The sequence below is a fragment of the Nicrophorus vespilloides genome, unplaced genomic scaffold (genome assembly GCF_001412225.1).
Source record: "Nicrophorus vespilloides isolate i.1.1-1 unplaced genomic scaffold, Nicve_v1.0, whole genome shotgun sequence".
NCBI classification, from domain to species: domain Eukaryota; kingdom Metazoa; phylum Arthropoda; class Insecta; order Coleoptera; family Silphidae; genus Nicrophorus; species Nicrophorus vespilloides.
The window spans coordinates 69,478-93,824 of record NW_017099730.1 but is presented as its reverse complement, the minus strand read 5'-3'; the positions used below and the strand labels follow the sequence as shown (position 1 = coordinate 93,824).

Below are 24,347 nucleotides of genomic sequence, written 5' to 3'. Positions count from 1 at the left end.
GACTAGGAGTCAAATGTATAAGAAAATTGTTACAAATCAACCTTTATATAAAAATATTCTTTCAGCTTTATCCCACATTGGAAGTACAACGTTCTTAAAAGAATTCAGGAACATTTCCTTTAAGAAATAAGGTTTAATTGCTTAAAACGACGATATGAAATCGCTTTGTATAAATATAAAATTTGCACAGTTTTTGTATAAATCAATAATTTGCACTTGTTTTTAACAGAAGAAAATAAGAACCTAGTCACGTTTAATTAGCCGTTATGTAAAATAAACACATCTGGATAAAGTAAAACCAGCTGATGTTTTATCCTAAAAATAACAAATTTCGTTGAATAGCAATCGCTATTATTATTAATAAAGACTATGTAAATCAAAGCAGATTATTTGTTCATTTACAAGACTTTTTTGAAACATTGGATATTCTCGAATGCTTATCTATATTTGATATTCTTTATAATAAATTATTATCTTTGAAGTAAACATTGAAGGTGTTTATATAAACACTCCTAGTGGTACAAATAGAGACATGATTCGTGTAATAATAGAAAAATGTTTCGAATATTTTGTGTACATTAGAATTTCTATGTTTATTCTTGTCTTGTAGGAACAAAAATCTGGAGAAAGCTAAAGTAGTTGACTCTTAAATTAAAGTTAGCAAATATTTGCAATAAAAAAATATTTTGAATGTAAATATGTTATTGTTAATTTTATGATGTAGCCTATATAAAAGTGAATATGAACAAAAAGAAAATTTGCTCGAGTTATTGGCGCACCAGTTTCGCCAACTTAACATAAAAAACTTGTTTCATCTTTAATTAGCAATAGAATATGCAATATTTAATATCAATATTGGTAATGTTGCATAACAAAATGTACGTGCGTTGGGTAATGTGATTTTTGTGTCGCATTAATATTTAAATGGTAAGTAATGCATCTATTTCAAACTATTCTATTTTAAATTATTAGTAAATGCTGATAAGATATGGATAACTCTGTCAATATTGATTTTCGGAGGGTGTTAATGTATTTTTTATTGCGTGCTAAATTTAGGATTGATGACTACTGGGTGGACTGGACCTCGAGGAAACCGGAGCGTAGATATACGTTAGATGACATGCGCTTCTTCTGTTGACAATTTTAGTATGTAATTGAAGATAATGTAAAAAATATATACGGAGGTCTAGTGGGGAAAATGGCAACAAAAATTATCGAACCTCCGTCCTCTGCTAGTTCCGATAGGTAATTAGAAGTGTACAGAAGCTTAAAGTGTGATCATACGGGAGTGAAGGCATCGTCAAAAAATAATAATATACCGAAACCAGTCATCATGAACTGCTGTAACAGCTATCCATTTCGGCCAGTTTCTCTCTACACTAAAACTCCAACATGCATGCCGCTACACATGTATGGCTTTGTTTTCATTCCTTATTTATATGTACAGTTTGTATAGACGTTTCATTGTTTTCCAACGCTAATCTCATCCACGAAGGTTAAACCGATTCAGCCACTTCAGGCGTTTCGTACCATGTGGATCGCAGATTTCCACATGCTTCAGCATTTCATAACCTACATTCGCACAAATTTTATTTGCCACGTTCGTGAATTTTCAATACTGCAATACGGTGCATCTGCAAAGTAAACTAATTGTCATGTTCTTTAAAGTGATGTTGGCGAGACCCAGGCGGACCTCTCAGATGTTTTCCCTGATGGAGAATGTGAGGAGGAGAAGAGTGGTGACTTCTACAACACCCCAGCATCACCTATCACAGTGCCCTACTGTCCAAGGCCCCCATCCACTGGTTAGTATAATTATTTACATTTACAGCTGCAATTGATATCAGCATATTTGACCTAACTGAATCACCTTTATGAATTGCAAATTAATTTTAATGACCATTAACCCAACAACATACACAGTGGAAACAACAATGATTCATCAACATGTAAATATATTATTGTTTTTGCACCAAAAAAATATAAATAAATATCTGATGCAGATGATATCAAGGTCTTATCAATTGAGTTACACTGGCTGTTTGTTTACTTGCAAGTATTTCCTGTTGTTTATTAACGACTTGTCAAACGCATTTTATATTAATCAAAATTCATTCACCATAATCTGTATTGTTATGTCACATGTAGTTTTTTTCAGTACGGAAATCGCCAATTGCATGTGCGAGAGTATAATCGACTTTATTTTGTATTTTAGGGTCGCAGAAGTCCCCGAGGGCTCGACGACAACGCACGACTTCGATAAATCAATCGTCGAAGAAGACGTCGGCTGAGTCTATGATTAGGACCCCTCATCGTACTATTTATACGGCTGGAAGACCTCCATGGTATAATACTGCTGGTCAACAAGTTGAACCTTTTGTCATTGGTAAATACCTTTTTCCCTTATTAAATAGATCCAATATACCCCAACTTGTAATATGGTTATGCGTTTTATCTAGAGCAACACTTAATTGGAACGTGAAACGTAATTAATTCAACAACAAGATAGAAAAATTGGCTATTATATCAGCATTTATATGGTATAATTATTTTAAGTTCTTTTTGCAAAAATTATGCAACAGAAAATTAATAATATTGTTATACAGCAATTTATAAAAAATAATTCGTTAATTGTAAATATAACTATGAATAATTATTTTCCAGGTATTTGCGGTGGGAGTGCAAGCGGAAAAACAACGGTGGCTGCCAAGATTATAGAGTATTTGGGAGTACCATGGGTTACTTTACTGAGTATGGATTCGTTTTACAAGGTGTTGAATGAAAAACAACATGAGCAGAGTGCTCGAAATGAGTATAACTTTGATCATCCAGACGCTTTCGATTTTGAGCTTCTTAGGGAAACATTGGAGCGTTTAAAGGAAGGAAGAAAAGTTGAAGTACCAATCTACAACTTTTTGACTCACTCCAGGGAAACGAGAACTGTAAATAGTTTTTGAAATCTGAAAGAGTACACAGCTTCATATATGATTTTTTTAGAAAACTATGTACGGAGCAAATGTGATTATCTTCGAAGGAATTTTAACGTTTTACAATCAGGAAGTGCTTAATTTGTTGGATATGAAAATCTTCGTAGACACTGATCCCGATGTGCGTTTGGCTAGGCGTCTCCGTAGGGATATTTCCCAAAGAGGTAGAGATTTGGAGGGCGTCTTGAAGCAATATACAAGCATGGTGCAGCCTTCTTTTAACCATTACATCGCTCCGTTGATGGCTCACGCCGATATTATTGTGCCGAGGGGTGGAGAGAATGAAGTGGCTATACAACTTATTGTTCAACATGTGCATAGGCAACTACAATTGGTAAATATAATGAATATAATCTAATCAATACTCGACCTTTGCGTGAAAAGTTCAGTATAATTATATAAAATGTCTGGTGAACTTGAAGTAATTATTTCGCATGGTGTAATTCCATAAATTCAATGATCTAATGTTTCAGAGGGGTTTCAAACTGAGGGAGGAATTAGCCCAAACCCAGAATTACGTGGGCGAACCACGACCTAATACTGTTCGTCTGTTGCCCACTTCGCCACAAGTGAGAGGTCTGCACACCTTCATCAGAAACAAAGACACGCCCAGAGATGAGTTCATTTTTTATAGCAAAAGATTAATTCGTTTAGTTATCGAATACACTCTATCACTCATGAATTTCACGGAGAGGACCGTTGAAACACCGCAGGGCGTTTCATATAAAGGTAGTAAAAGCAAATAGAAATTCCGTGTAATTAACGTATATATTATTTCAGGCAAGAGAATGGGCACTAATAAAATATGCGGAGTTTCCATTTTGAGGGCAGGAGAAACTATGGAACAAGCATTCTCCGACGTTTGCAAAGATATCCGTATTGGAAAGATTCTTATTCAGACCAATTTCAATACCGGAGAACCAGAGGTATTATTATTAATGAATGAATACAATTAACTTAAATGATCTATTTTTTGTATGTTTCTTTCAGCTGTTCTATTTGAGATTGCCGAAGGACATTAAAGATTACAAAGTGATATTGATGGATGCGACAGTTGCAACGGGAGCTGCTGCAATGATGGCTATAAGGGTTTTATTAGATCACGACGTGGCAGAAAGTAATATTCTCATAGTGTCTTTGTTGATGGCGGAATCTGGTGTGCATTCGATAGCGTACGCATTCCCAGAGGTGCAAATAGTGACCACCGCTATTGATCCCGAAATCAATGATAAATTCTACGTTTTGCCGGGAATCGGTAACTTTGGGGATAGGTATTTCGGCACGGAACCTTCCGACGAATGTTGATTAATATTAATAATCTCTTATTGTACTTATACGATTTACTTAACTTTAAGTACCTTTTATTTCATTTGTTTTGTGATAATTCGATTCGTGGATTCTTGTTAAATTTATTTCATAATTTAGGCCTCTAGTCTACGATTTGTTTAGGTTTATTGTGTCAGCGTTCAGCAAAACTCATTTTGAACACTGAGTATTAATATTAAGTTCCTGTCTACAATATTATATAACTTTTTTTCAATTCATTTCAAAGTATTACCACTCTTTAATTCGCAAAAGTCATATTTAACTAAATATATTGGAAGCAAATTATATTATGTTAAAATGATTCTGTTAGGAAATATAAGTGAGAAACAAAAATTATACACGCCTGGATATTATTTCAACGGCGCTTCTATGTAACGAGTGAGAACTGCAGACCAATGTTCCGATCGTGAAGCGTTCGTGTTCAAATTGGTGTTGGTTTCCTGAAACTTCTTGCAAAGCTCTTCGCAATCTTCAAACGATGCGTCGGATCCTGTGAACTTCGCGCCCCAACCGGACGCGAAACTTAAATATCGCATCTGAAAATAAATTATTTATTGGTTATTGCTATTTTTTATTATTTCCAAAAAAAAATAATATTTACCTGAATGTTTTTGTTAATCTGAACATCGTTGACAAGTTTTACGGCTAAACGTAATGCTTTAGCGAACGAATCAATTGAAGTTACAAAAGCAACAGCTAAGTCCTTTGCTTCGAAATACGCGTTGTGATTGGGTAAGTAAAAAGTCAGTCCGCCTGGAGCCACACCCCCGCTCTCTATGACAGTTCTTAAAAGCAATGAAGCTTTGGTAACGTCCATTAGGTCATTATTTTTAATATCAATACAACCGACGGATCCGTAACTAGAACATAAATGTTTATGTACACAATATTAATTGAACTGTATATTTTATAGATTTACGCATTGGCCATGAAAAAATCATGTCCTGCTTTAACGTTAACTTTGAAATAACGATCGTAGTTGTAGTGCTTCAGAAGTGCCAAGTTGCTGTACAAATCGAAATTATATCGATTCTTCTGCAAGTTTTCGTGATTGGTTTGAATCAAAAGTTGGCCCCTGTAACCGATTCTATCTCTCTGCTCGACGATCATCTTCAGGAATCTGGAATAATGTTTCATTTCCTTTGCCAAATCGGTATTTATAATGCTTTCATAGCCTTCCTGTTCTCCGTTAAATAAAAAGCATTCCGCATTGAGTTTATGCGCAACGTCCAAAGCTTTTTTTACTTGATAACCAGCGTAAGTAACAATATTTGCATCGGTGCTAGTTGCAGCTCCATTTTTATACCTTCAATAAATCGTGAAATATTTTTTATAATTTTAACATAATCATCTTTTTACCTGCTGTGCGTTTTCAAATCCACTCCAATCCATAACGGTTTGACTCCAGTTTTCTGTTGATACTCGTTGATAAGGTCAACCATTTGATCGAAATTGCTCTGATTCTCATCGAAATTATCTCCCTCTGGTGCAATGTTCTTATCGTAACCCGACCAATACTTGATTCCCAATTTAATGCATAATTCAAACATGGCTCTAATGCTCTTTTTGTAGCTATCCAGGCTTGTTCCATCTTCACACCAGGGCCGTTGAACTAAGCCTGGAGTGAAAGCTTGTCCCAAGAACACGCTGGGTCTAAGCCACTCTTCCATCGGTCTCCCATGGATGCGTTCAGAAGCATTATAATAACGATAATACAAATTTTCTTCGATGTTATAAGAAGCATCTGATTTATACTCGACACGACCTATTCCTAAAAATTTTAAAATTTTTATTTTAAATAATTTTAGTCAAAATGATATTACCATGAAAATTTTCAGAGCTACTTTCAGCACTTCTTGTAGCTTCTCTTGTGGTTTTTTGTCTTTTGATGGAACCCGGAGCGTACATTATTACAAACTAACTTGAAAGCATCTTAGTGCGTCTTTTATATAAAATATTAACCAAAAGTATCAAATTAATCCGGAAACGCGATATCTCTTTATGGTAGAAGTAAAACACACAATAGCATGTAAATTTATATTTTAATATGATATAAATTTAAGTCTTATAACAGCAACCATATCAATCTAATTAGTATAGAAACTAAAACTACTATAACGACATAATGCATACGCATGTCAGTATCTTCATTATTCGAATCAATTTTTTGCACGCCAGAAACTTGTCCTTTCTCCAATGGTTTTACCAAACCGGGCATCACGACTTCATCGACGGGTTCTCCCAGCATCGAGAACTTCGTAGCTTCTACAATTTTCACCGTAACCAGTTTTCCCATGAATTCCTTGTCCATCGGTAACAAAACCTGCTCGTAGAATTTATTATGTCCAACATAATGTTTCTTATCATGAGAAATTTCGGTAACCAAGACTTCCTGAGTTTCTCCAACTTTATGTCCATATGGTTCGTAGGTATAGAACAAATCGGTCAATGCCTTTGTGCGTGTTTTCACTTCATTCGCCGGGATTCTTGGCAGAAGCGCTGCTGGTGTACCTGGTCTTGGAAAGTATTGATTTATAAACAAACTCGGGAACTTGTATTTTGCGCATAGGGACATAGTATCTTCAAAATCTTTGTCAGTTTCAGTTGGGAATCCACAAATTATATCGGTTGCTATCGTCATCCCTTCAATCCTAAAACCAATTAGATTTAGTTATGAATATTAAATAATCTTAAAGAAGCATACCTATCTTGCAAGAAGTTAACTACATGCTCAAAGTCTTCTCTGCAATATTCTCTTTTCATATCTCCTAAGACAGAATCACTTCCTGATTGTACTGGAACATGTAAGAAGCTATACACCCTGGGGTGTGCCAAAATTTTAGCCATTTCCTCTAAATGTTCCAAAATGTAAGGTGGATTAGTCATACCCAATCTTAATCTACAGCCTTCTGGAATAACTTCAACCAGTTTCCAAAGTAGGTCAGGTAAACTAGTACCAATATCTCTACCATATGTGCCAGTATCTTCAGAAGTTAACCAAATTTCTACAACACCATCTTGTGTAAAAGCTTGCTCAGCCCTAGCTACAATCTCTTCAGGTGGGTAACTACCCAAATCACCCCTAGCATGTTTGGTTTTACAATAGGTGCACTGATTCAAACAACCAGTATTTATAGCAATGATCTCAATGAGAGGATTCCTTCTGACCTTTGGTAGTAACAAAGAAGCACCTCCAATTTTTTTACCATTTGCTTTTTTGGTCCCCATCAACTTGACTGTATTGCCTTTAAGTGTTTCCTCAACAACTTCTACAACTCTGTCAATTTGTTGCACACCAATTATGCTCAACCCCTGCAAGAATGTAGATTTTGGAGCACCTTGTGGTACACATCCAGCTAAGACTACATGCTTTCCTTTCTTCTTAGCAGATTCAATTTCATTCCTGAAATGATCCTCAGCTGGATTCTTAACAGTACAACTGTTCAATAACCACAAATCTGCTTGATCCTTCTCCTGAGTCAATTTATAACCATAAGATGCTAATTGTCCAGCCATATATTCTGAATCTGAACTGTTATGAGCGCATCCCCAAGTCTTAACATAAACTGTCTGTGTTCCAGGTACATCTCCAACAATTGGTGGTGCATTGACTTCATTTTCTGTCCTCTTTTTTGCTTTAACTTTTACTGCCTTTCTGTTACTGTATCTCTCCTTTGGTGTTATATCTTGAGCAGATATAAGATCTTCAATATCATCTATAATCTCGTTACATGCCATTCTAATAAGCTTATTGCACTATAACCTAAAAACAATCGAAATACAAATAATATGATTATCTTTGAATTATAGTATAGTAGTTTAGTTATATTTATGATAATTAATGAAAATACTTACTTTTAATAGCTTTAAGTATTTTGATTTGCGAATATATTCAAAATATATAAGCACATGCATCAAAACAAAGTCATATTTATCATATTTATGTTGGTAATAAATAGTAATGTTTAGAATTTATTTTTTAATTCACGAATGTTAATAATAATAATATCTTTAATATTAATGACAGAACTAATATAATCTTTGTTTAAGTAATATTCTTGAATATTAATCTTAAAATGAATATATATAAAATAATGATCAAAGAAATCATGCTTTTAAGTTTACTATATTGGCAATGCTGGTTTTATAGAATATCCGGCTAAATGTTTGGACGTCTTGTTGGATCACTTCCTTTTCATTTTCTGATCATCTTTCGTTAGGTAAGCATCGTTTCTTGATCTATAAATATTTTTGCAATCTTATTTCTTTTTCTTATTTTGGAAATGATTTCTCAAAGATGTAAAATTAAATTCTCTAAATATTAAATTATTTTTTGTAACTATCATTTATAACATTGATATTTATAATGATGAGTTCTTAGTCTCGTTCGTATGATTTTTAATGATTATACTTATTCGGAATAAACTGAATAAACAATACTACGTAATTTTCAATATTTTGTTATATAACAATTAGTAATGTTTATATTTTCATTGCAGATGAGAATGCTAGTCATCATGACGAATAAATTGACTTGCTCGCATCCAATACTTCCTGAAATCGGTTGAACATGCTTTGGACAAATTGAATGAACAAGTAATTTTTTTTTAATCATTTTTAATTTCTAAACCACCCTAACCGCCACGCTCAAATAGACCCTTAATTTCTATTTCGAGTGCCAAAACATGTTTTGATATGTAGGGTAGATTGAATTTCCAAATAGGAAGCAGATGTGTTTCTATAATGCATCTGTGCTGATAAATTGGATACAATCATCTTAAAAAATAATACCATTCTCTAAATTTATGTTATTGGATGTGTTTCTAATATGATACTATTTTTTCAGATTTTTTTACCAAAATGAAAGATGGTCCAGACAACGTTTTTCTTGTGATCTTATTACAAGGTATGTGTTCTCATTTTTATTAAATCTTTTGTATTATTCCTGGAAGCCACGCTCAAATAGTTACTTATTGCTATTTAGAGTGCCAAATCTATATGTACAGGAAGATTAATATTCCAAATAGGAAGCAGATGTGTTTTATTTAATGATGCATCTGTGCTGAAAAGTTGGATACATTTATTTCTATATAAAATATAAATTTAGTGTGCACATGAGATGAGATTATTAACATTCTTATTTATTTTATAGAAACTGCTCCAAACCAAATGCTGAAATTGAATCCATTGTTCCTAATGACTTAACGGTAAGAATACTTTATATAATTGATATTTTAATATACATTCCTGGAAGCCACGCTCAAATAGTTATTTATTGCTATTTAGAGTGCCAAATCTAAATATGTACAGGAAGATTAATATTCCAAATAGGAAGCAGATGTGTATATTTTATTATGCCTCTGTGCTGAAATTTTGGATACAATTACAAAATCTTCACTAATACTAAGATTTTAAATCATTTGGACATCAAATAATTTCGTACTTATTCTTTCAGATGAGAAAACAAGCAAATCCACTATCACCATCATTCACAGATAAGATGAATATTTAGGTAACTATCTATATTTTTTTTTTGTATTCCTGGAAGCCACGCTCAAATAGTCACTTATTGCTATTTAGAGTGCCAAATCTAAATATGTACAGGAAGATTAATGTTCCAAATAGGAAGCAGATGTGTACATTTTATTATGCCTCTGTGCTGAAATTTTGGATACAATTACAAAATCTATACTAATACTATGATTTATAATCATTTGGACAACAAATAATTTCATACTTATTCTTTCAGATGAAAACCAGGCCAATCCACTATTATCATCCATATCCAATATCATGAATATTTAGGTAACTATCTATTTTATTATTATTTTTTGTATTCCTGGAAGCCACGCTCAAATGGATCTATATTTCTATTTAGAGTGCCAAATTTTATTTGCAACAGGAAGATTAAATTTCCAAAATAGGAAGCGGATGTTATTATATATTTCATTCGTGCAGATACGTTGGATACAATATTTCTAAAATACTATTTCATATTCATTTCTATTTATTTTAAATACTCTACTAATATTATGATTTTCTTTATAGATTCAGTTCAAAAATGATGAGATATCACTGGATGGTTTCAGGATTTTCAAGTAACATCAAAGTAAGTTCATATATCTTATTTAAAAATTTATTATTGTTTTGGAATGATGAACAAAACGAGCATATGTCTGAACATATTTTGTTGATTTTATTAGCTGACAATTTTTTAAATTATAATATAATGTTTGATTTAAATATTTTTTTACTAATTTGGTTTTTTTTATTGCAGTTATTCAATGGTTTTTAATGTTCATGTTCCTAAGTGATCAACTATATTGAATGGTAAATATGAGTTTATTTGAAACAGTTATTACATTTATTAAATGATGAACAAAACGAGCATATGTCTGAACATATTTTGTTGATTTTATTAACTGACAACTTCTTAAATTATAATAGAATATTGTTTGATTTGAATATTTTTACTAATTTCTTTTTTTTTATTGCAGTTACTCAATGATGTTTAATGTTCATGTTCCTAAGTGATCTACAATATTAAATGGTAAATATGAGTTTATTTGAAATTGTTACATTTTTTGTAAATGATGAACAAAACGAGCATATGTCTGAACATATTTTGTTGATTTTATTATCTGAATTTAACAATTACTTCAAATACTGATAACAATAGTATGAATATTTTTCTAATTACTACTTTCTTATTACAGGAATTACATTAGAATATTGAAGAAGAAGCTTGTCAAATCTTGATTATGAACATTTATTTCATGGTAAGTTAATATACAATTTTTAATATAAAAACACATTCATTTGTTAATGATGAACAAAACGAGCATATGTCTGAACATTTTTTGTTGATTTTATTAAACTGACTTTACAAGTTAATTTAATTGAAAGTTATACTTTTTATTTTCAATTTTTTAATAAATTTATTTTATTACAGGTTTATTCTCTGGAGGCACAATCCGATATAGTTTGAAAAATTACATTTCCTATGTAATCGTCGTTACATAATGTTTCAAGGTAATTATCCAAAATTGAAATAAGTTTGTTTTTCAAAAGTTTTCATGTTTTCAATGATGATATTAATTACCGTCTGATAAAATTAATGATTATAATTATCGGCTGCATTTTTATGCACTGAGTTTTACAAATAAAAACAAATTAATTAAATTTATATATTTTGTGCAATACTAACGTTCTTATTTGTATTTCAGTGGGGAACAACGTTTAATTGAGCAGTACTCCAACCAAGTTATAAGGAAACAACTTAGGTAAATATATTTTTTAAGAAAGTCTGATTTTTATTGCTTATTGAATCAAAAAAATTGAAATGATGAATCTTTAACAGTTATCCCTGTCTTACATAACCATGGTGATAAAATGTTATGTGGTAATTACTGAAGCAATAACTAAACAGACTAATTTTTTATATTAATTTGTTCCATTTATTAATTAGTATATTTATTGTTTCAGGATATTATTGAGGATGAAGAATACCATCTATTAGTATTGCTTGGACAAACCTACATTTTTAATAGGTAAATACTTTTATATTATTATTTGAAATTGTTTAATTAAAAAAAATACATTTAATTATTTATAACAGATTAAAAATAGTATAGATTCAATGATGATATTAATTACCGTCTGATAAAATAACATGATTATAATTATCGGCTGCATTTAATGCACTGATTCCAATTACAATTTAAACTATTATTTCTTCCTGTTAATATACGTATTAATTTTCAATTTTTTTACTTTCAGAATCTGAATCCACTGTTATGTATGAAACGTCCTTTTATTACTACTGAGTAACCAACATTTTACAATAACTTGAAAAGTAAGTTTCTTTAATTTATTAAGCAATTAGAAATAAGTTAAAATGATGAATTATAACAGTTATCCCTGTCTTACATATACATGGTGATTTTGTTTTGTGGTATTTTCTGAAGATTAAACATCTCATATAAATTTATTATATATTGTTGTATGTTCCAATATTTATTTTGTTTTTACTTGTTGCAGGATACAAGGATGGAAGTAACCAACAATTATTCAGATGACATTTTAAAATTAATATTGTAAACAAAAAATACATATACAATGGCTATTGACTGCAGTTTTTCAGCCCCATAAAATTTTAATAAATTTTTATTGTCTTATTACATTTGCTACTTATTTGATAAAATCCCATTGAAAATTACAAATAGAGATCTTTTGAATTTACTTCTATTATCTATTATGAATATTCAATATACTGCTAAATTACAACGTGGACATGTAATATAACATTAAAATAATTCGCAATAATTATGTACTTTGTTCGAAATTTTTAATCTTTTTAATTAGTCTTTAGTGGACTTAATATGGTAAAATTTTTAATTGTTAACATATTCATAAAAAAGTTTGTATGGTTTAATCTTAACCAGCATATAAATATACAAATAATCGAAAGCAGTATTTCTCAAACTACCCTCTTGCTCTTCTGGGGTCCGAAGAAGGAGGGTATATGAAAAAACATTTTGTCGTCAATTTTTTTTTATTTCAAGTTTTGTTAGTAATACCATAAAGTTCTCCCTGAGATAGATCAATATATTGACTTGGGACTCCGCGGAAAAATCTGACATTAAAGGCGCCGCAAGTCGAAAAAGTTTGGTATTGATGCCCAAGTGTTTTAAAGATTATTCAATATTCTCTTCGTTATCCATTTGTTAAGTCTTAAATTATGGTATACCTATGTAATTATTGTAACCATTGCGGTCATAAACAATAGAAACAACTTATTTTTGAATAAACACAATTAACCTAAACTTTTTTTTGTCGTGTATCTCACAACTGGATGTTGAAGATCGTCCAAGACTTACAAATCCGGAAGTGCATAGTGTTACCTCTGGTACCGGAAAACCGGAGTTAGATGAGATATATTTATAAATATCATTATACAAGCATCTATACTTGTGTCATCTATAAATACTACTGAGTGGAATCGAGATGCCTTAATTTAAATTTTGAAAAATTAGTTTTAGTAAGTTGGTAACTGCCAACATTCAAATGTCATTTTGACAGATCTCGGATTTGACAGTTTGGGTATGCTGCTTTTATCCATGTGGAAATAACAATTTTTAATAAATGAAATAATTTTAGTGTCCTAACAATATCAAAAAGTTGTCTTACCAAGATGCCACCAAAAAAGACGTCAGCTCCGAGCAAAAAGACGGAACAGAAAAAGAAGGAGAAAGTGATTGAGGTAATAACCTATAAAATAAAATAGACCATATTAATATTATTATTAATAATGTTGTAATGTGTAGGACAAAACTTTCGGGTTAAAAAACAAAAAAGGGGCCAAACAGCAGAAGTTTATTCAGCAAGTAGAGAAACAAGTTAAAACTGGAGGCCACCATCCACTGGGTACAGATGCTAAGAAATTGGAAAAGGACAAGAAGTTGAAGGAGCAGAAGGAGTTGGCTATGCTCTTTAAGCCTGTGCAAGGACAGAAAATTGAAAAGGGTGCTGATCCAAAATCCATTGTCTGTGCATTCTTCAAGCAAGGCCAATGTACTAAAGGTGATAAATGTAAATTTTCCCATGATTTGACTATTGAAAGGAAGGCTGAAAAGCGTTCCATGTATTTCGATATGAGAGATGATGATGAGAAAAATGAAACTATGGAAAATTGGGATGAAGCTAAGCTGAAGGAAGTCATTGAGAAGAAGCATGGGAAAGATAAGAAGATGCCAACTACAGATATTGTTAGTACATAATTTTCACTTGAATTATTCAAATTCATTAAGCATAATATGTTTTAGATCTGTAAACATTTCTTGGAAGCTGTTGAAAAATCAAAATATGGCTGGTTCTGGACATGTCCATCTGGTGGTAATTGTTTTTACAGACATGCTTTACCTGCTGGTTTTGTTTTGAAGAAAGACAAAAAGAAGGATGACAAGAAGAGTGACATTTCTTTAGAAGATTTGATTGAAAAGGAAAGGGCTGCTCTGGGGGTTAACCAAACCAAGATCACTTTAATAACCTTCATTGCATGGAAGAAAAGGAAAATTCAGGTATGGTTTCTGTCTTAATACAAGTATATTTTTTATATCTGTATATAAATAATAGGAAAAGAAAGATGCTGCTATCAAAGATGAGGAAAAGAAGAGGAGTGATTACAAGGCTGGCAGACAAGTTGGTCTATCTGGTAGGGAAATGTTCAGTTTCAACCCAGAGTTGGCAGCAGACAATGACATGGAGGATGGTGATGAAGCCTTTGATGATTATGCATATGCTGATGAAGATGGAGACCAAATTGAATACAAAGAATTGCAACTTGATTTAATGGAAATGGAAGCAACAGAAGTAAGTCTAAAAATTAATGTTATTCTCATTTTATAATAATATTTTTTTTAAGGTGGATGGTTCTGGAACCCTGGCTGCAGAAGACAGATTGAAAGCTGAGATTCCTCCAGAACAGACAAATGGTTCAGTGGATGAAGCAGCTGCAGCAGTACCTATTAATGAGAACCTCTTCCTGGAAGAAGATTTAGATGCCCTTGATGATGAATTAAATGATTTAGATCTGGAAGAATAGAACTGGATCTTGCCTTCCAGATCCATCGGATTTAAGTTTTTGTTTTTTTACATATTCAAGTAATTTTCTCTTAAATAGGCTCAAAAAATTAATTAAAAAAAAAAATATATACATACATTTTATTAGCATACAAATTTGAAAGTCTCCCACATTCTATCAAACTCTTCTTGGTAACTTTCAATCATCTGAGCATTGTTGGTTGTGATGGTATTATCCCAATTCCCAAGGAAGCCTTTGATGGTATGATTTAAAGATCCAAACATAAGCTGCTTATTATTTGGATTGTCTGCATCAATTATCATGAATTTGTGATGCATCAAACTCTGATGAGTATTCTGCACTTTAGCTGGAATACCTAATAATCAATTTAAATTATTAACCATAGAAGGAAATATATTAAGACTGTTCAAACCTGTCTTGTGCAGTCGCATTATCTTTGAACTGGAACATTCCATCATAATTATATCACTTATACATCTCACCTTTACACCTCGATTTTTAGCTTTTATTAGAGCTGTTGAAATTTCTTCAAGTGTAAGATGGTACATGCATATTGAAATTGTTTCTTTTGCCTGTTTTATCAGATTTAAAACATGTCTTAAATATTTGTAAGAACATTCTTGCCCACATTGGTTTTTTCTTCTTATATGAGATGCACAAGTGCGATTTTTGGATGTTATGAACATGCACTCGTAATTATAGCTATCTTCCACTTTCAACTTCTCTGTTAGTTTTCTATATTTATAATTATTATAAAGTATTATAGCAACCGGAAAACCGGCGAAAAGTAAAGACAATTCTTTAAACATTTTTAGCAGAATTGCCAACTACTGTTTATTAGTTTTATTTTCTAATGTTACCAATGGAGTGAACTGAAGCTAGCTACTAGTAGTGACGCAGACGCTAAAGTAGTTAATAGTTATAAAAATTATTAAAAAAAATCAGCTGTAGCTTGGCTTGGGGAGGCTGGGAGGCGACAGGAAGCTCTCATTACACTTATGGTAATTAATTTTCATTAAACACAAATTGCTTTCAATTAAATAGGATGTGGGGAAACAGAGAATGGGCATCAAGCGAAACTCCGCTTCATATCCGCCGCAAACTCTAATAGTTTTTGTTGTGTGTTTGCAGGATTCCGTAAAACGATAAACTAAACAAATCTAATCTAAGATGGATCTGGCGGAAACGATGAAAAATGTGCTCGCTAAAGGCATTCAGCAAACTTCTGTCAGTGAGCTACCATCCTCTACAAACATGGGCTTCCCAGGCCAAAGTTATGTGACTGAAAAAATTTACATGCTGCTACAGCTCTATCTGCAGAACAAGGGATGGAATCCCTCTGTAGAATTATTGCAATGCTTTACGGAACTTAAGGAATCTTCAATGTTGCCAAGTGCTGCCTATTTACAGTAAGTCCATTTTTAGATTGTTGAAAGCATTGTATGGAATATATCATGATGAATTCCGAGAGTGAGGACTTGAGAGCCACTTTATTGTTGGCTTTCGTTCTATGATTTATAGAAGCTTTGATCTTATCTGACTTAAATAGAATTAACCTATATTTTTCTGGCAAATTCTTATAAGATGTTTATAGGATTTTTTTATGTTTTCAGAATGATGGCAAGTCGTGTGGCTTTAGATTCACAAGGTAGATTGATTTTAAGAGAAAATGGAAAAATTATTCTACCCTTTGAGCACTTTGCTAATGCTGTTATGTTGAAGCACATGAATGGACCACATGGTTTGCATCTGGGGATTGAAGCTACTGTCAGAGCTGTGAGTATAATAATCAAAATAAAATGATATAGTATTTATGTAATTTTTGTATTTGATTAAAAAATTTCAATGGTATCATTAAGAAACTTATTTAACAAAATTAATTTCTTACTGGTGGAAAAAAATATATAATTTATTGGGTAAACTAATAAGATTTAAACCTGCAAAGAGAGAAAAAGAAAATATAGATTGATAACCAAAAATATGCTCAGAATATGTCTATGTATATTTAAAGATTTATCATTTACAACTTGTACTAATTTTCAAATAAATAAAATTATCTCATATTTGAGATATAAAAACTTTGTATTTTTGAATAAACTCTTTTGGAATTTGGATGTTAAAAATTTACAATATTTATGTTGCAGGTGATGGATTCATATACAATTGGACGTGAGCAATTTGGAATGGAAAAGGAATTCATTATAGAAGTTGTTCAGAATTGCCCGAATCCAGCGTGTCGTTTTTACAAGAATCAAATGGAACTTACGCAGAAAACCTTTCAACATCTAGCAAATCCAAACTTCATACCAGAATCTCAAGCTAACAATTCAGATATTAGGAACAGCAATTTCAACGCTGAATTTCCAATTCCCATTCCGCCAAATATAAATTCGCACATTGGATTGAACGCTGTGGACTTAACCGGTCAGAACAATCTCGAAGGTAAAAGCAGTCAACCTATGTTGGATAGACCCAAGTCCGTAGCACCGAGTCAGCAACAAATAACAGCTGCTTTAATACAGCAACAGAACCGAGTAATTGCACAACAAAACATAGAGAAGCTCAATGCAAATTTGGAAAAGCAAAGACAGCAGTTGCAGTTGCAACAGCAACTGGATATGGCTAAAGGACAGCAAAAGCATTTCGAAATGCCACTAGAACATAAAATAACGGATTTTTTAAGAGCGAATTTGGACAGTTTAGAAGGCTTGTCTTCGTCGAATAAAGACTTGTTGGCTTTGCATAATGGCGCGTGGGCGAACAACGGGGGTCCGACTGAGGATAAGAGGAATTCAGAAGGAGGACAGGAAAAGATCGTCAGAGCTTTCGGTGAAGTCATGAAGAATATGGCACGCATGAAAACTTACGTCCGACCGGCCATGTGCAAACCGTACGGAAAGCAGTCTGAAGCTTTACAAAAGAGTAATTTTAATAAATTATTGCGATTGGAGCGATTTCATTATCGTTTTTTTTGTGTTTCAGCGTTAATGGACACTATCCAATTAATACAGTCGCTGCGAAGCTTCTTGCCACCTCCTCATATACAAGTTAGTTCCTGGAAAAACGAAGACAAGCATCGCTATGAGGAAACTTAAGTATTATTTTCAGTTTATTCGCCGCTTAATCCTTTTGAAGGATTTAAAAATTTTAATTTATTTTATAGTTTTTCTTCTTAAGAGGAAAAAAAAATGATGAAGAGAAAACGAAACTAATTTTCATTTTAGTTTGTGATAAAATTGTACTTATTTGATTTTTTTGGTTTTCGAATTTCCTATTAGTTAAGGAAAGGTGTCGATGATGACTAAAGAGAATGAAAATTTAAAGTAAGGCCAGATTTGTTTCGCTATCAAAATTTCTAGTCAAAAGAAAATCCGGAATTTGTGCAAACTGTGATATATATTTTATTGGCCAAACTTTGGTAAAGAAATTTCAGTATTTAATTTTATTATTATTATACCTATTAATTTTTAAATTTAAACGATGCTCTCTATAATTGACATATCACCGAAGTTTTAAGTTCATGAATCTGAGCCAGTGTATAAGACTGTTTTTTTTTGTTTGTTCGGAGAGAGGATAACTTTGTATTCTTTTATATATGTACATGTAATATATATATTCAGAAAACACAACTTTAATTTTAAATAGTTGAAGTAGTTTCGTAAAGTAAGATTTAATGGCTATAAAGGTATTAGTAATCTCGTATATTCTTGCCTCCCCAAGAAGAAAATGTTATATTTAAGCTTTTTTTTACAATGACAATATTGTTTTTCTTTCTTTTATAGCTTTATATTTTCTTTCCGTTCTGAATGTGATGCGTATTGTTTTCTTACTACCTTTAAGCTTCTGTGCAATTTAATTATAATGATGATGAATATTATTAATAATAAAAAGAAAATGTGTACTTGGTACGAAATGGAATTTAAACTATTCGATTTATTTCATATTTCGTGTAACCGTCCCCTATCTCCCTTTTCCCTTGATATGCTTTTTGGTAGTTGGGCGTTAGGAGGGTTGGAAAATGCAATCACGGGATGTTTGGAATAGCGGCGCGAGTCAGTAATGAAATTCCTCACTCTCGGGATCCAATAAAGTGCAAGCGGCCGTAAGAAACAACATCCAGTAGGTCCTTTCGATCCTTGTATTACAAATATTCATTAGGTCTTCTTCACCCTCGTATGTCGCACGAATACAAGGGGGATGTTATCACCCTCGCGTTTAATAAAAGCCGGTCTAATGAATCGGCTACGGCCTTGTTAATTTGATTGGCGTTCCATCCGTCACGGACGCTTCACAGCACTATTGGGAAATCACACCATGCAACGGTTCTTCATCCGCTTTCATACTTTATTTTGTCATAATATTCGCAAAAAAATGTATATATTTCAATATTTAGGCGATGTAAATTATTATATTTTTTTGATATGGTGTAATGGTTCCATATTCACAATTTTGTTGATTTTATGATTATTATTGACACACATTTCGTGTTATTAATATTATTTTTAAAGAAATTACTTTATTAAATAAGTAAATTCTCAAGACAAATTGTTAGAAAATTTTGAAATAATTTAAACTAACGGTAAATCTTAAATTTTATAAAAACAAAAACAATGAAAACTTGAATTATTGCAATTGTATGTTAATGTTTTATTTTGAAATTGAAACTTTGAATGAATTTGAATTTGTTGTAGTTAGTTTTATTTTATCTATAAATTAAAACAATCATAACTTTATTCATTAATGAAATTCATCTATAAACAATATAATGATTTTGATTATTATTAGTGATTAAAAAACATTCGTATTGATCTAAGTCTGATCTGTTTGTTGTATTAAAAAAAAATATTTCCAGTCGTATATTGCGAGTGTAAATCGGGTAATGTTTCAGATAAAATATGTCTAACTAGTTTTAATCATTCAAATTATTTCATTGAAGTTTTGAGCTAATTTCATCTTATTTAAAAAAAAATATACCTATTCATCTGGCTGTGAGTCTAGTAAAGTTACAATCAAAACTAACTAAACATTGTTAAATAAATAGAAATTAAAATTTGCTTTAAAATTATTCCACAAGTAATATGGAAAGTCACAGATTGGCCATCTGGTACTTTCGGCGAATGTCAGATGGGCCGATAGGGCGGAGGCGGATAATGGGCGATGTGTCTGCAAACCCCGCTCATTTCAATTGCCATTTGGTAATGTCCATAAATGTCTTGATTATTATAATTCTTGATCCAACACAGTCGTCCCTTTTTTTGGACTTCAATTCTATCTCTCAACTCGCATCTGGAACTTTCATTTAAAATTGTAGTATTTGAATTAGAATAAAATGCACAACTGCTGTTAGTTTAACACTTGTTATGTATTATCATAACACATTTTAATTTATATATAAATTATTTTGTCCGATAAAAACAAATAATTTTCTAAGCTTATTTATTAATCAATTTATTGTTATATATGAACCTATTTTGTATTAGTTTCTAATAAAAAAGTGAGATTAATAGAATTTATATATATTGATTATGTTATAACTTTTATCGAGATTCTGATATTATAGTTATTATGATTAATAAATTCAATTACTTGTATGGATTAAAAAAAATTATACAGAAACAATGAAACAATTTTGTACAATGCTGTGTATAATTTAGGCTTTTATTAGCCAAGAAGCTAAGATCATTTCACCAATCTACTTTGATATATGCTTTGTCTTTATTTAATTTAAGCATGCAAATAACATAAAACGAATTTTTTCACCAATTAAATTGTTTTGTAGAATTCAATTAACTTTACCGAAAGTAAATGTACTTTTACATCAAAGTAAATTCTATAATTACATAATTTTGATCATTATAATCTATGTGATAGTTCTACGTTGTGGCCGTTCTGATGGACGAGTTTCATTGTATTTAACTGAAACGTTATATGAGATAATGTATTTGATTATAAATATCAAAATGTTTATTGTCAGGAAATCGTGCAGATTCTCAATGTGGAAACGGTAATTGGAGTTTTATAATTATGATCGTGACATGAGTAATTGGTCCTTGGTGCTTTATTATTAGCGGGGTGGGCCTTGATTGGAATAATGGGGCAGGTAAAAATGGAGTCACATCCGTGACAGAATTGAAGCATTTTTCGTTTGATTCGAATCAGTGGTCTGGAGAGCCTCTCGCACTCGTGTGTCGTCTGCATTGAGAATTTGTTGTAATTGCACCCCAACTTTTTGTTGTCGGCCAGGAAGGGAGAGAGGGCGTGTGAACGTTTATTCAACTTCACGCACCGCGGAGTGCCACGAAGAAAGTTCAAAGCCGTAATTGCGAACAATGAGGCTACGAATTCCGTTTTCCATTTTTTTCTCCTCCTCCTCCTCTCGTCATTGTTATTGTTGTTGGTATGGTATGTACATTTTTTTGTATCCGCTACGTTCGTCTATGTGGGAGGATCGAGTGAAAGTTTGATGTTTCGAAATTGATTTGCCGAACGAACGAACAAAAGTGTTGTTATTTTCCTGCGCTTTTTTCTGCTCTACTCTTTCTCTCACTGTGCGAGCTTTGTTTGTCTTCTTTGTATGTAGGTTAATGCGGTATGTAAAGGATTTATTAGAAAGGATTTAGTTAAGTCTACGTACACACAGTGATGAACGCACACACACCGGAAACGGTCAATCGGTTCAAAGATTGTCATCCGGGATTTGATTGGCCGGATTGCGCCAGATGGCTGACTACCGACAACTTCCCATCCACAAATTGTTTTAGTTCTTTTGTTTTCTTTTTTTAGAATAATTACGTCCACGTGTTGCCCATCATTACGAATTTTACATTGCAAATCCTTTCATCCGCTCTTACGTACTCACACACGTATATTTTAATATTTCGCGTTTTGCTGCCGTACAGACGCCAGCGTTTCCCATGACCTCTCGCAACAATAATAAATTGTTATTAACGTTAACCTCGGCTCAAGTTACTCGACACTTTTGAAATATTCTACCTTTTCGTGGCTCTTAATATATGCCATGCAAACATCTAGAAAAAAACAATTCCAACCTTACGGGTTTCAATCTGCATAATTACTTACTCGTTGTTTATTTCATTCAAACTTTAACTTTACAAACAAATGTCTTACTTTTTTTTAGGAACTTTAACTTATTTTAAGCCATTTTTGTAATATAATATTATAATAAGACATGATTGAATTTACATTATTGCAGTACATTATTGATAAATTTAGAATAAAAATTGATTTAGTTATCAAAAAGTTTATTATTTAATAAAATTGATAAGCATATATTTTGATAACAATGACAAAAGGATTTTTTGAGAGTTTTAACTTTTTTTTTAAAGTTTAGATGGATAAAGTGATTATACGAAATCTTAGGAAACTGTTTTATGTTTAATGTACATTAAGTTATGTAATTTATGATGCGATTCTTTATAAACTCCGAAGAAGGTAGAAATTTTCTTATGTGGAAAGTTTGTGCATATTGTTCTTAGGATTTCACATAGAATAATTATCTTATATTGTTTCGAAAATGAGAAAACTGTAACAAGTGCACTAAAGATGTGGAAGAACTTGAAAATAACTGAACATAAATATATTATAATAGAAAAAAAAATCGTTCTAAAAGAATTCTGATCTACGTGTAAGTCTATTAGTTTTCAAGATTTTCACGTTAATAATCAATAATATTCAAAAGATTAATTATATTTATTTGAGTTATATCGTTTTTTTTTTATCATAAATTGTAACAGCTTTTTCAGAAGTCTTAATTAAATAGTAATGTATTTCTTATAGAAATAAAACAAAACATAATAGAAAATTTATGTACACCTAAAACTATGTAAGTTATTTTTCAGTACTTAATACATTTACACATTCGAAAGCTATAAGTGATGATTAAGCGTTCCCACGGAATTCGACCTGGCTGGTTTTATTATATATTTGTTTATTTGAAAAAAGAATTCGGAGTATTTAAAGAGATTTCGTTGATGTGGAATATATACAGTGGAACCTCGCTTAACGAGAACCTCGTATAACGAGCATTTCTCTTAACTGCAAATGAATTGTAAGACAAATGACTCGCTAAACGAGAGACGTTTCGCATTACGAGTGACGATGAGAAGAGAAGTCCCGGATTGCGCGCCTGCTACATCATTTTTAAAACTTGTGTACACATATTATGTGTATTTTTGAATATGTTTCACTATACGAGATAAAATCCGGAAATTTTGGAACGGATTAAACTCGTTAAGCTGTCTTGTTGGAATCAATAGATTTTCAATAGCTGCAAAGTTAAATATTATAATTTATTTGTTTTAATAATGTTATTTGAGACTCATGAGTATATGAGAGAAATCTTATGTAAAAATACAGTTTATTTCCTACTTGATTTCTTTAATGGACAAATATAATAGTGACAATAAAAAAAAATAAAAGTCGTCGCATTAATGTCAGCAATTCGTATGTATTCCGCTTACTAATCTGTTTTTGTGTATTTAATGCGTTTTATTGCAGTCAGAAGTAATTACATTAATATGTTTGTGGGCCAATGTATGAAAATAAAAACTTCCATTTGGCCTCGGGCGTTTTAAAACCGTTCACAAGAGTTAACGTTAAATGCATACTGCGGAGATCTTATTTTGCCACCCGAACCCGAACACAAGATAATGATGACATTTCTGACAAAAATATGATATTCTTTATTACGGGGAGTGAAACATATTTAATGGCTGCACGGGAATTTAGTGTGCGATAATTTCCAGATTTATGTGACCGCTCTCGTTAATAAACCCGTGCATTATCTGTCTGAATCTTTCCTCGGGACGCATACATTCTGCCCTAAAACCAATAACACGCATACGTTACGACCGTTGTTTATCTATATTTATACGAAAGTAAATGAATGATGTGGACCCACGAGCATCCTTTAAAATATTATATTTATAGCGTCCTTTTTAATTACCAACGTGCGACGGTAATATGTTGCTCGTGAAATTCTAAACGTCCACGGATATTCTAAATAAATTTTAAACGAGGTGTGAAAGAAACGTCTTTTTTTTGTAATAAATTATGCATATAGTTGAAAGATTCAGGTCGACAGCACTTTGACTGCAGTAAATTTTGTTCATATTCATATAACAATGTTAAATGCAGAGTTATGGTGCGTACTACTTACTGTAGGGGTTATACTCATCCCTAGGTTAAAGTTACATCTCATAACAAAGCTTCGATATAACAAAGTCTACAATTTCAAGCCCTACATATTTCGACAAAATATGAACTGAAGTTGTACTAAAAGAAAGAAATAATATAATAAAATTTAAGTTGTCTAGGCTCAATAGATTTGATAATGTCAATGAAGAGAACGGACAATTTAGAACAATGAAGTAAATAAGACAAATGAAGTAAATGAAGACAAATTTAAAAAA

The 24,347-nt window shown here is 31.8% G+C and overlaps 6 protein-coding genes and 1 long non-coding RNA gene across 9 annotated transcripts; 4 read left to right on the top strand and 3 right to left on the bottom strand.

The window, feature by feature from the left end:
• The first annotated feature begins 809 nt into the window (after window positions 1–809).
• Window positions 810–4,874, top strand: LOC108565420 (uridine-cytidine kinase-like 1). Of its 2 annotated transcripts, XM_017924860.1 has the most exons (9): window positions 810–927; window positions 1,057–1,245; window positions 1,669–1,805; window positions 2,216–2,386; window positions 2,665–2,942; window positions 2,998–3,321; window positions 3,461–3,716; window positions 3,768–3,913; window positions 3,978–4,874. In XM_017924860.1, exons 2-9 carry the CDS (start codon window positions 1,199–1,201, stop codon window positions 4,290–4,292), a joined length of 1,674 nt encoding a protein of 557 aa, XP_017780349.1. In that variant the 5' UTR covers window positions 810–927; window positions 1,057–1,198; the 3' UTR covers window positions 4,293–4,874. The 2 variants fall into 2 exon arrangements, with proteins under 2 accessions (XP_017780349.1, XP_017780348.1); XM_017924859.1 differs by lacking the exons at window positions 810–927; window positions 1,057–1,245 and adding an exon at window positions 1,252–1,410.
• LOC108565385 (xylose isomerase-like) lies at window positions 4,664–6,221 on the bottom strand. The gene is made up of 5 exons (XM_017924812.1): window positions 6,137–6,221; window positions 5,673–6,084; window positions 5,233–5,619; window positions 4,915–5,173; window positions 4,664–4,849 (listed from the first exon to the last, which is right to left on the bottom strand). Exons 1-5 carry the CDS (start codon window positions 6,219–6,221, stop codon window positions 4,664–4,666), a joined length of 1,329 nt encoding a protein of 442 aa, XP_017780301.1.
• Window positions 6,222–6,338: 117 nt separating this feature from the next.
• LOC108565393 (threonylcarbamoyladenosine tRNA methylthiotransferase) lies at window positions 6,339–8,252 on the bottom strand. The gene is made up of 3 exons (XM_017924820.1): window positions 8,169–8,252; window positions 7,018–8,076; window positions 6,339–6,964 (listed from the first exon to the last, which is right to left on the bottom strand). Exons 2-3 carry the CDS (start codon window positions 8,049–8,051, stop codon window positions 6,379–6,381), a joined length of 1,620 nt encoding a protein of 539 aa, XP_017780309.1. The 5' UTR covers window positions 8,052–8,076; window positions 8,169–8,252; the 3' UTR covers window positions 6,339–6,378.
• A 209-nt stretch (window positions 8,253–8,461) lies between these two features.
• LOC108565419 lies at window positions 8,462–12,493 on the top strand. 2 transcript variants are annotated; one of them, XR_001891175.1, is made up of 15 exons: window positions 8,462–8,533; window positions 8,813–8,909; window positions 9,160–9,219; window positions 9,466–9,520; window positions 9,769–9,825; window positions 10,063–10,118; window positions 10,362–10,422; window positions 10,591–10,643; window positions 10,811–10,863; window positions 11,030–11,092; window positions 11,266–11,345; window positions 11,540–11,596; window positions 11,799–11,863; window positions 12,093–12,168; window positions 12,354–12,493. It is a non-coding gene; the product is annotated as an uncharacterized LOC108565419 (long non-coding RNA). The 2 variants fall into 2 exon arrangements; XR_001891176.1 differs by lacking the exon at window positions 10,811–10,863.
• An 831-nt stretch (window positions 12,494–13,324) lies between these two features.
• Window positions 13,325–15,019, top strand: LOC108565417 (zinc finger CCCH domain-containing protein 15 homolog). Its single transcript, XM_017924857.1, has 6 exons — window positions 13,325–13,415; window positions 13,473–13,575; window positions 13,640–14,080; window positions 14,138–14,392; window positions 14,448–14,684; window positions 14,737–15,019. Exons 2-6 carry the CDS (start codon window positions 13,507–13,509, stop codon window positions 14,914–14,916), a joined length of 1,182 nt encoding a protein of 393 aa, XP_017780346.1. The 5' UTR covers window positions 13,325–13,415; window positions 13,473–13,506; the 3' UTR covers window positions 14,917–15,019.
• LOC108565418 (mitochondrial cardiolipin hydrolase) lies at window positions 14,848–15,738 on the bottom strand. The gene is made up of 3 exons (XM_017924858.1): window positions 15,329–15,738; window positions 15,033–15,271; window positions 14,848–14,929 (listed from the first exon to the last, which is right to left on the bottom strand). The coding sequence occupies exons 1-2, from the start codon at window positions 15,723–15,725 to the stop codon at window positions 15,039–15,041; spliced, it is 630 nt and encodes a 209-aa protein (XP_017780347.1). The 5' UTR covers window positions 15,726–15,738; the 3' UTR covers window positions 14,848–14,929; window positions 15,033–15,038.
• Window positions 15,739–15,796: 58 nt separating this feature from the next.
• On the top strand, window positions 15,797–18,643 carry LOC108565416. Its single transcript, XM_017924856.1, has 5 exons — window positions 15,797–15,917; window positions 16,048–16,325; window positions 16,530–16,692; window positions 17,061–17,838; window positions 17,899–18,643. Exons 2-5 carry the CDS (start codon window positions 16,087–16,089, stop codon window positions 18,009–18,011), a joined length of 1,293 nt encoding a protein of 430 aa, XP_017780345.1. The 5' UTR covers window positions 15,797–15,917; window positions 16,048–16,086; the 3' UTR covers window positions 18,012–18,643.
• The last annotated feature ends 5,704 nt before the right edge of the window (window positions 18,644–24,347 follow it).